The sequence below is a fragment of the Haliotis asinina genome, chromosome 8 (assembly GCF_037392515.1).
Source record: "Haliotis asinina isolate JCU_RB_2024 chromosome 8, JCU_Hal_asi_v2, whole genome shotgun sequence".
Taxonomy (NCBI): domain Eukaryota; kingdom Metazoa; phylum Mollusca; class Gastropoda; order Lepetellida; family Haliotidae; genus Haliotis; species Haliotis asinina.
The window spans coordinates 36,775,830-36,788,328 of NC_090287.1; the positions used below are offsets into that span (position 1 = coordinate 36,775,830).

Consider the following 12,499-nt stretch of genomic DNA (forward strand, 5'->3'; position numbering starts at 1 on the left):
AGTAAGACAAACATGTATCCAAGAACAGCTTTTGTTTGCCTACAACCAAGTATCCAAGAACAGCTTTTGTTTGCCTACAACCAAGTATCCAAGAACAGCTTTTGTTTGCCTACAACCAAGTATCCAAGAACAGCTTTTGTTTGCCTACAACCAAGTATCCAAGTACATCTTTTGTTTGCCTACAACCATGTGTCCAAGTACATATTTTGTTTGCATACTCATTGCTCATCCCAAGTACGCAGAACCATACTTGTGTGACAGGATTAATCCTAGTAGTAAGATGGTAAATTCAACAAAAAAGATAATGTAATTGTCATACAGGTCCCAATAACATTCAAAATTAGAAAAAATATCAGGAACGTTAAATGGCATGAAATGCTTGTTATGTTTATAGATTGAGGAGCTACCGAAGGCATCTGTCTCAGGAAAATCGAACCGTTGGGAACATTTGTTTGCTGATTTTATTCAACGCATTATCATGAGTGAGTGAGTGTAGTTTTACGTCGCACTCAGCAATATTCCAGCTATATGGCGGCGGTCTGTAAATAATCGAGTCTGGACCAGACATTCCGGTGATCAACAACATGAGCATCGATATTCGCAACTGGGAACCGATGACACGTGTCAACCAAGTCAGCGAGCCTGACCACTTGATACCGTTACTCGCCTCTTACGACAAGCATGTGGCAAGCATGGGTTGCTGATGGCCTATTCTACCCCGGGACCTTCACGCGTCTCATTATCATGTGTCGTAGGATACACATACATGGCTTGTGGTCATTACCATATAACCACTAGAGCTGAATCACGTCTTCGTATCTCAACAGCGTAGATCATTGTTCATGATCTTGATCACTGGATTGTCTGATCCAGACTCGATTTTTTAACGACCGCCACCATGTGGCTGGAAACATTAATTTAATATTGAACATTAAACGACTTTAAACAGCAACCAATCAAACAACAAATAAACATCTATGATTTTGTGCCAACAAAGAAACAAAAAGAAACAATAATTCCCATTAATCACTAAGTGTACACTTTTTCTCCAATGTCCAAGAAAATGACTTCCTTTCTAGTGTGATCAATAAAGTTTTCATCTGAAAACGACGGACATTATTTTCTATGCCTCTCAAACTCTGCCATAGTCTGTCGTACAGACCCTGAAGTATATATATCCAAGAAAGCCCACGCAAGTCTAGAAAATGTGGCAAGTCTAGATTTCCTTAGCTTCGAATGAAGAAAGTCTCAGGGCTCCATTTCATTGTATTATTCATTACAGTATTTTTTTTCACTATGAACGTTTTTTCAGTAAAATATGTTCATTTCAGAGACTAGCTGTCAGTCTAACTCTGCCAGTCTCCCTGTCCTCTTCTTTTCAGAACCCATGAAGACACGGTTTAGAACTCGTCTTCATGTCAGAGGCGACTAACAGATCCTGACTTGTTTGGCACAAGTCATCGTACCTCAGTTGGGTAGACTGAAACTGATGGTGTTGATCGCTGGATTAAGAAAAATCATGTGCATTTACATTGTGCCAGACTGCATTCACGAAGTGAATGCTCATAGCGCTAACAGTCAAAACAGGCATATTGTTACTCCAGATAACCCAAGCTGCTTGCTAGGGACTAGAAGGTTATAGTCACATGAATTATTCCACCGGGTACCCACTTTCTGCTTTGTGAACAGCGGCAATTCTGAACAACATAATTCCCTGTGGTGAGACCACATGTATCACATGTGCTTCGTTGTGGGGTAGGTGCCATATAGCTGGAATATTGCTGAGTGTGACATTGATTTCTTATTGTCACTGCACCGTTATCACACCTGCCGTACAAACACAAATGATAACAGGTGCTTTACCTGTTCACAAATAACACAAATAAACCCAGAGATAAATGCCTGTTCGCGTGGAGCAACATTATCGATTTCACCTGAATTTCACTCTGCGTACGTGACAAGTAAGACACAGAATGTGTTTTGTCCTGAAATCGACATGAATTGCCTGGCAAACGAAGATATCCAAAGGTTTAATAGAGGATAAACATGATGCAGACAAGATACCGCCATTCAGTGGTCATATGTGTTACACATTTGAGAATACACAAAGCCATTCAGAAAAGCCATTTAGTGGAAACCGTGGTAGCTGAATGGGTTAGACTTTGCGCGCTGGCGATTAGGTGCTTGACTCAGAAGGTGTGGGTTCGAATCCCAGCAAAAGAACTATAATCTTACTGAGAAAGTGCAATTCCAAACATAAAATGACTAACTGCATTTGTGTTTCGGACATTTTGTGAGACCTGAATCTAAATCGTATGAGTTTTAGTGACCGTCTTCAGCCTGGTACCGTTGTGATGCTGATATTGGATGTCGACATGTAAATGTTTGGGTTACTATATAGTTTGCTTGTTATCATATTGTCAGTCACCTAAAGTAGCCAAGAAACATCATGTTGTAAATATACTCTTTAAAAAAGTGGGGGAATCTTAACTTTGAAGTTTGGTGGAAAGAAAACACAATGAATGGGGTGTCATTACGAATCGTGACGTTTTTCAGGCAGGTCGATAAATCGGTGCAGACCATAATATTATGTAGACCGATAATATTCTTACATCTGTTCATGTTCCGGGTTTTCAGGGTCAGATCATACACTACTGATTAAAAATTGTAAACCTGAAACTTTTCATACTCCAATCACCTAACAATGGGGATAACTGAACGAACAGCTTTACTTTGAATGAAATCCATGTGGTCATGCATTCTCAAAATATCCATTGTTATTGTATCAACATTGACTCAATTCCATATATCTCCCAATTTCGACAATCGTACATTGAAAATACAGTTCCCCTACTTTTTTAAAAGAGTATATTAAAGATGTAAAATCATACTATTCGGGTGTATTTTCTAATAAACACAAGAGCTTTTTTCAGCTTTAGACAATCCCTGGATAGGATGTAAAGAATATACACTGACTAATATCCCATCATGTTATTGTGAATAAATGGTTCATAAAATATTTGCCATTTATATAGACATGAAACTAATGATAAATCAGTGTAACAAAAGAACGTTTCATTTTGAGATATAGCTGATATTAACATTGATGTCCCTCATTTTATTCCATTGTCTGTGGAGACAATAACGTCGCTTTGACATGAAAGCAACTCATGATGGTGGGTGCCATCTCACATTCCCTTTGATGGTGCACCTAGGTCCCTCAATATCTGTTTCTTCCCACCCACGACATGTGTCAACTGCGTCACTTCCGGTTGTCCTCCCAGATCAAGGTGAAACTCCACGTTATAACCGAAATACCTTTAAATATGTCTCAATCAAACTATCTCATTTGACTTCTTTGTTACACATCGGAAATAAAAATGTCAAAAGTAGTGAGTGAGTATGGTAAAGGTGTATCTACTGGTTATTTGAAAAACTTTGCGCATGCTAGTTTACTACTTGATATTCACGTTTCTACGTGAGTGAGTATTGTTCAAAGTCGCTTTTAACAACATTCCAACCATATCACGACGGAGCCACCAGAAATGGGCTTGACACATTAGAACTCGTGTTTTCAGCGCTTCAACCTTTAGCTAGGCTACCCCTCCGCCCGCAACAAAAGTAAAATGTGGAGCATCATTACTTAAAAGATGGGGACGAGGGGGAATCCAGTCTGTCTCACAGTCCCTGAACCTCAGTCCTGCAGCCACTTAGCTACCCCACATGCAGTTCCTGAACCACAGTCCTGCAGCCACTTAGCTACCCCACATGCAGTTCCTGAACCACAGTCCTGCAGCCACTTAGCTACCCCACATGCAGTTCCTGAACCACAGTCCTGTTACCACTTAGCTACCCCACATGCAGTTCCTGAACCACAGTCCTGCAGCCACTTAGCTACCCCACATGCAGTTCCTGAACCACAGTCCTGCAGCCACTTAGCTACCCCACATGCAGTTCCTGAACCACAGTCCTGCAGCCACTTAGCTGTCCCACATGCCGTTCCTGAACCACAGTCCTGCAGCCACTTAGCTACCCCACATGCAGTTCCTGAACCACAGTTCTGTAACCACTTAGCTGTCCCACATGCAGTTCCTGAACCACAGTCCTGTAACCACATAGCTACCCCACATGCAGTTCCTGAACCACAGTCCTGCAGCCACTTAGCTGCCCCACATGCAGTTCCTGAACCACAGTCATGCAGCCACTTAGCTACCCCACATGCCGTTCCTGAACCACAGTCCTGCAGCCACTTAGCTACCCCACATGCAGTTCCTGAACCACAGTCCTGCAGCCACTTACCTACCCCACATGCAGTTCCTGAACCACAGTCCTGTAACCACTTAGCTGTCCCACATGCAGTTCCTGAACCACAGTTCTGTAACCACTTAGCTGTCCCACATGCCGTTCCTGAACCACAGTCCTGTAACCACATAGCTACCCCACATGCAGTTCCTGAACCACAGTCCTGCAGCCACTTAGCTACCCCACATGCCGTTCCTGAACCACAGTCCTGTAACCACTTAGCTGTCCCACATGCCGTTCCTGAACCACAGTCCTGTAACCACATAGCTACCCCACATGCAGTTCCTGAACCACAGTCCTGCAGCCACTTAGCTACCCCACATGCCGTTCCTGAACCACAGTCCTGTAACCACATAGCTACCCCACATGCAGTTCCTGAACCACAGTCCTGCAGCCACTTAGCTACCCCACATGCAGTTCCTGAACCACAGTCCTGTAACCACTTAGCTGTCCCACATGCAGTTCCTGAACCACAGTCCTGTAACCACTTAGCTGTCCCACATGCAGTTCCTGAACCACAGTTCTGTAACCACTTAGCTGTCCCACATGCCGTTCCTGAACCACAGTCCTGTAACCACATAGCTACCCTATATGCAGTTCCTGAACCACAGTCCTGTAATCACTTAGCTGTCCCACATGCAGTTCCTGAACCACAGTCCTGCAGCCACTTAGCTACCCCACATGCAGTTCCTGAACCACAGTCCTGTAACCACATAGCTACCCCACATGCAGTTCCTGAACCACAGTCCTGCAGCCACTTAGCTACCCCACATGCAGTTCCTGAACCACAGTCCTGTAACCACTTAGCTGTCCCACATGCAGTTCCTGAACCACAGTCCTGTAACCACTTAGCTGTCCCACATGCAGTTCCTGAACCACAGTTCTGTAACCACTTAGCTGTCCCACATGCCGTTCCTGAACCACAGTCCTGTAATCACTTAGCTACCCTACATGCAGTTCCTGAACCACAGTCCTGCAGCCACTTAGCTACCCTACATGCAGTTCCTGAACCACAGTCCTGTAATCACTTAGCTACCCTACATGCAGTTCCTGAACCACAGTCCTGCAGCCACATAGCTACCCTACATGCAGTTCCTGAACCACAGTCCTGTAATCACTTAGCTGTCCCACATGCAGTTCCTGAACCACAGTCCTGTAACCACTTAGCTACCCCACATGCAGTTCCTGAACCACAGTCCTGTAACCACTTAGCTACCCTACATGCAGTTCCTGAACCACAGTCCTGTAACCACTTAGCTGTCCCACATGCAGTTCCTGAACCACAGTCCTGTAACCACTTACTTACCCCACATGCAGTTCCTGAACCACAGTCCTGTAACCACTTAGCTACCCTATATGCAGTTCCTGAACCACAGTCCTGTAACCATTTAGCTACCCCACATGCCGTTCCTGAACCACAGTCCTGTAACCACTTACCTACCCCACATGCAGTTCCTGAACCACAGTCCTGCAGCCACTTAGCTACTTAGCTACCCCACATGCAGTTCCTGAACCACAGTCCTGCAGCGACTTAGCTACCCTATATGCAGTTCCTGAACCACAGTCCTGTAACCACTTAGCTACCCTATATGCAGTTCCTGAACCACAGTCCTGTTACCACTTAGCTACCCCACATGCCGTTCCTGAACCACAGTCCTGTAACCACTTACCTACCCCACATGCAGTTCCTGAACCACAGTCCTGCAGCCACTTAGCTACCTAGCTACCCCACATGCCGATCCTGAACCACAGTCCTGCAGCCACTTAGCTACCCCACATGCAGTTCCTGAACCACAGTCCTGCAGCCACTTAGCTACACTATATGCAGTTCCTGAACCACAGTCCTGTAACCACTTAGCTACCCCACATGCAGTTCCTGAACCACAGTCCTGTAACCACTTACCTACCCCACATGCAGTTCCTGAACCACAGTCCTGCAGCCACTTAGCTACCTAGCTACCCCACATGCAGTTCCTGAACCACAGTCCTGCAGCCACTTAGCTACCCCACATGCCGTTCCTTAACCACAGTCCTCCAGCCACTTAGCTACACTATATGCAGTTCCAGAACCACAGTCCTGTAACCACTTAGCTACCCCACATGCAGTTCCTGAACCACAGTCCTGCAGCCACTTAGCTACCCCACATGCAGTTCCTGAACCACAGTCCTGCAGCCACTTAGCTACCCTATATGCAGTTCCTGAACCACAGTCCTGCAGCCACTTAGCTACCCCACATGCAGTTCCTGAACCTCAGTCCTGCAGCCACTTAGCTACCCCACATGCAGTTCCTGAACCACAGTCCTGCAGCCACTTAGCTGTCCCACATGCAGTTCCTGAACCACAGTCCTGCAGCCACTTAGCTACCCCACATGCAGTTCCTGAACCACAGTCCTGCAGCCACTTAGCTACCCTACATGCAGTTCCTGAACCACAGTCTTGTAACCACTTAGCTGCCCCACATGCAGTTCCTGAACCACAGTCCTGCAGCCACTTACCTACCCCACATGCAGTTCCTGAACCACAGTCCTGTAACCACTTAGCTACCCCACATGCCGTTCCTGAACCACAGTCCTGCAGCCACTTAGCTGTCCCACATGCAGTTCCTGAACAACAGTCCTGCAGCCACTTAGCTACCCCACATGCAGTTCCTGAACCACAGTCCTGCAGCCACTTAGCTGTCCCACATGCAGTTCCTGAACCACAGTCCTGCAGCCACTTAGCTGTCCCACATGCCGTTCCCGAACCACAGTCCTGCAGCCACTTAGCTACCCTACATGCAGTTCCTGAACCACAGTCCTGCAGCCACTTACCTACCCCACATGCAGTTCCTGAACCACAGTCCTGCAGCCACTTAGCTGTCCCACATGCCGTTCCTGAACCACAGTCCTGTAACCACTTAGCTACCCTATATGCAGTTCCTGAACCACAGTCCTGTAACCACTTAGCTACCCCACATGCAGTTCCTGAACCACAGTCCTGCAGCCACTTAGCTACCCCACATGCAGTTCCTGAACCACAGTCCTGCAGCCACTTAGCTACCCAACATGCAGTTCCTGAACCACAGTCCTGTAACCACTTAGCTACCCCACATGCAGTTCCTGAACCACAGTCCTGCAGCCACTTAGCTGTCCCACATGCAGTTCCTGAACCACAGTCCTGTAACCACTTAGCTACCCCACATGCAGTTCCTGAACCACAGTCCACTACCTTATCGGCCACCGCACCACCCCATATACTGTATGAATCATGGTACGCATGAGAGACTTAAGGCTGCATAAAAAATGAAATGTTCCATTTTTTTCTAAAGTGACGAGGGCGGTAGGACTTTTATTTTAATGTTTGATAGAATAAAAATTACGAGTGAGGAACACGTTTTTTTTCTCTGTCGGAAATACAGCTTGGAGAGTTGAGCACGTGTTAGTAAGATGTAATTCACTCACACTGGTTGTTTCAGACACTTATTCCTATCGTAGACTAATTGATGATCGGGATGCGGCAAAATTATTTTTTTCTAAATGGTAATAAAAAATTGTTACGTGCACAAATAAACATGAGGCGCCGATGCCCAAGAAACATTTCACTGTTTTTATTTCGCCTAAGTAGGAGTTTGTGACCTGTCAGATTGTTATTATTATTTTGTATGGTAAAATCATGAAATCTAATTTAAATTCAGAGGTATTTGTCAATATCAAGTTTTGTTTTTATTTAAGTACATTATTTTGACATAATTTGCAGATTTTCTCAACATTACACGGGAGATTACTGAAGTTGTGATGAGTCAATTTCAAAGAGCAACAAACACTTTCGAAAATATGCGTGTCTATTGACTGAAGACATCCCCAACTGTCAATCCTTTTTGAGGTTGTAATCATTAAACCATTTTGTGTTAAATGTCTCGAAGGACATTTGTTTTAGACGAGGACCGTTCATCATACAGTCACTGAATTGCAATGAAAACCTTTTCATCCGCCCCTACAAACCTCGCGTGCATGGCAGCCATCGGACTGAACTAAGTCTTCCTAACGCTAATGCCCTTGCTGAGACGTCACATTGTGTTATGTTTCCGAGTATCACTTGATTCTGCGCATGCTCAAACGAACATATATTCTTCGCCGGAAGTAAGAAGTCGTATTTGCAATCCCGACCTTGTTCGCTGTTTGAAAGCTCCATGGATTAGCATTCATCACATTTGCGAGATCTCCGCGAGATCTCTGCCAGAGCCTTTGGGTCGGGGACGACTTCAGTAGAGTCATCTACATCGGTCAGGTTTCTGGTTCCATTAACGGAGATATTTGGCATTTATAGCTTGTATTGGAAAGGTCATCGACACTTGTTGGCATGGCTGAGGCGTGATTAGTGTCCGGCTTTGTGCTTGATTCCGGCCTTGGGCCGTCTCAAAGAGAGGGACATTACTCGTTGTTTGATGAGGACAATTTGAGGAATGGAATGGACACGGATTTAGAGCATTTGCATTAAATACGGAACGAAAGGATAGTAAAGATATGCTAGGAGGTGAAACATTTTCAGTTTCTTTTCATGCACACTGTGTTCTGTGTCAGAGTAAATGTAGGTTACACACTTCAACCTAGTTTCACCTTACTAATGTACTCTGCACTACATTCTAATAAATTGTGCCTACATCCACAACACAGTGTAATTCGCTTACACCGTCACACACCTCGACGCCACGCACCGCAACGCATTGCGCCACATCCCACATCTCACCTCATCCCACATACAAACCACAACAGATCACAACAAAAAGAACTCAGTAACACCACGTCGCCCCTCAGCATTCCACTCCTCTCCTCTTCTGTCAGTTCCACTCCACTACTCTCCACCGCACCGCACCGCACCGCACCGCACCGCACCGCACCGCACCGCACCGCACCTCCATACCGCACACCACACCACATACCACTCAACAATTAAATCATTATCAGTATTATTACCTATTCTCAAACAAATTACCCACACCTTGCCATGCCAGTATAGAATTCCCAAACACAACAACAATCCTCTATTACATTAGTTTACCATACGTCTCAATAAGCCAACACCCACGATGCGTTCGACATTTTTTGTTTGGCGCCTCCGGTATATCTCATCATATCCACTCATCATGTCTGCAAGTATGTTCGTTAATCACTAGATTTGTTATCTCATGTTCCAGGTACAATCATCTCGGCCTTCTCTGTGTTATGTGGAGCTAAGACGAGGATAGACAAGCCAATTAAAGCATTCGGATTAAACATCTTGTCAGCACTTCTTCAAATGGCATCCTTCATAATCATAGTCGGCTGGGTGTGGAGCATTATCTGGGGGATGAACTTTGTCCAGATCGCAAGTATGTAGACATCCTGATTGCATATACATGCACTTCTGTGCTGCAGCAGATGCATTTGTAGTGACCGTTATAGTAGCAGCAGTGAAGATCTGGGCGTTAGAATTGGCCTTCAGCACCCCATGCTTGGCGTAACAGGCGACAAATGGGATCGGGTGGTCGGGCTGCTAACATGGTTGACGCATGTAATCGTATCCCATTTGCGTAGATCGATGCTTATGCTGTTGATCACTGGGTTGTCTAGTCCAGACTCGATTATTTATAGACCGAAACTGTTTTCATGGAATATTGGTAAGTGCGATGTTAAACAACCAACCAACCAATCATCAATAAGAGTAAGGCCATATAAAATGCATTTCTTGTTTCTTATCACTTTTTAAAAAAAATGTTTAGGTAGAACAGGTTTTAGTTTTAGTTTTTAGTTTTTTATCTGATTTCCTATGCAATGTTAGTCGATTATACAGTTAAACGTGCATATTAATTATCCGCTATGCGTCTCTGTACAAAATATGCAATTGTTATATAATATCAATTTAAGTGTTCTTTTCAAGGCAATTGCGTCCTTGTGCCATAAATAACCAGTTATACTGTATTAACGTCAACTTTATTTAACATATCATTGTGTCTATGATGATGACAGCTTAATGTGTCTTCATTTACCTTGTTTGAACTTTGATTTTGCAAAAAATTCCGAAAAGGAGTGTGTGGTTCATAAATTGGTCCGTGCAGCTGAAGCCCCAAGATGTCCAATCAATCAAACCCCACCCCAGCTCTCCATATTGCTGAAATATTGCTGAAAGAGTCATGACACTTGTTCCCAACCAACTTTCGATCAGCAGTGCGGTAGCCTCGTGGTTAAAAGCGTTCGTGCGTAAGGCCGAATTCACGGGTTCGAATCCCAACAGCCACAAAACAACACTCAACAGATTATGGAGAAGATTTCTGCAATGGACTACCTCAATAACGAACTCGACAGGACTACTATGTCCGTTATTAGCACAGTTTTTTCTTCTGCCTATTTCGACTTGTAATCATACAACGTGTGGCTGGGACACAAAAACAGTTCGTTATACCAGTCACTTCGTTATGTGCGTGGTCTTTAGAAATGATGTTTACTGAAAGTTAACATCATGCAGAAATTTCTTATCGACAACCCTCGATGCCACGGGCCTCGTTTAACCAAGCGATCATACCGTTAGGGTGATCGTAACTCTCATACTTTAACATAGACTTGCGACTGACGAAGCGCGACGATCGCTTTGTTAAACGGATCCTTGGATAGCATTATATATACTGAGGGAAAAAACACATGAAAGGACAAGTGTTCCTTTATTTTTGTCAAGGATTTCTTCACATGCTATGGAAAAAATAAAGGAACACTAGTCCTTTCATATGATACCTCAGTTTTTTCACCCGGTATATTTCAGAGATATTTGCATTTTGAATTATTATGAATGTTTAATAATTTTCAGTCGTCACGTCAATACCATCTCCAGTTAGATTGCATTTTGAAATGTTTAGTTATGTAGTGACCTGGTGACCTAGTGACCTAGTGACTTATATCGTAGGACGTATTAAGTGGGGAAAAATATACAAAGTCATGCATTTCTAATAGCTTTTTTTTATATAAAATTCATGTTGGAAATATATGTTTTTATCAAACAAAATAAAATCGTGTCAACAAGTCACGTATATAGAAAATCCAACAGATGTGGTGTATTTCTTTTATCCGTGAAATCATGTTAACTGGAAGTCCTCGACAGTCTCTTGTATCGACTTGACCCATATAGACAGGGATATTTTATCATACCCAAGTCAATTTTCCAATCAACTTGATTTTGCTTTCTTTGCTCAGAAGATGATTCTAAAGAGACAGGCGGAGGAGAAACCACTATGGTTTAAAGCAACGTGCAATATGTTGCGGAAATGCGTAGGTGTATGCCCCTTTAAGACCAAGCATGTCCTGACTAACGAACTCTTCAGTGATCTGTAACCGACCCTCTCCAGCTCCCTGCTGGGCAGACTGGGCTTCTTCCTCTACATCTTCTCTTGACAGAACAACACGTGTGGCTTAACAAGATTGGCATTCGTTTCATTCTTACACTTTGCGTTAAAAGAAAGAGCTTGTTTGAGTTTCTGTACTTCTTTACAAGGTAGGGGGAAACTATTTGATGATTCAACATCTTTGAATTGAATTAAACGTCAGTATGTCAGTAGTACTTTAACTCACTTTTTCTCGAGTGTAATTTTCTTTGTGTGAAGAGTGAGTGAGTGAGTGAGTGAGTTTAGTTTTGCGCCGCTTTTAGCAATATTCCAGCAATGCCACGGCGGGGGACACCAGAAATGGACTTCACACATTGCATGTGGCACACGTGTGCCTTTTTAATTTCTACGGATAGCTGGAAGCGAATCTTTCGAGCACTTATGTGCTGCTGGCACATCAGGTCAAACAAAATCAAGTTTAACCGAGATTCGGGCTCTTAAATGACATTTGCGAACACGTGTGTTGGGGTTCAGGCTTCCAAGAGAAACATATTCAGGATTAACTTGGATATGAGCGTTACTTTGGGTAAAACAACATTGCACAGCAGTGCCACTTATGCCTGCCCATGTTTATCATGCTTCGTCAAACCAAAGGCATGTGCTCTATGATTGATATAGTGGAAGCCAGTCCTTTTCTCAAGCGGCTTCATAGTTAGACATTATTGGAAACACACGGCATGAATTTAAGCATCATTCGTGACGCAATGAACCTGGGTTCGATTCCCCACTTGGGTACATTGTGTGAAGGCAATATTCTTACTGTTCACCGGTGTGATATTGCTGGAATATGGCTAAAAACGGCGTAAAAC

General features: G+C 44.0%; 1 protein-coding gene across 2 annotated transcripts in view; it reads left to right on the forward strand.

Moving 5' to 3' along the window:
* The window catches only part of LOC137295434 (protein stum homolog), a 90,362-nt gene that overhangs the window by 72,262 nt on the left and 5,601 nt on the right, over nucleotides 1-12,499 (forward strand). Inside the window, exons 2-3 of one of the 2 annotated variants that reach the window (XM_067826802.1) lie at nucleotides 9,477-9,650; nucleotides 11,503-11,577. In XM_067826802.1, the coding sequence (XP_067682903.1) occupies nucleotides 9,477-9,650; nucleotides 11,503-11,549 (221 nt within the window). In that variant the 3' untranslated portion in view covers nucleotides 11,550-11,577. The remainder of the gene's footprint in view (nucleotides 1-9,476; nucleotides 9,651-11,502; nucleotides 11,578-12,499) is intronic. The other variant, XM_067826801.1, reaches the window with a different exon arrangement.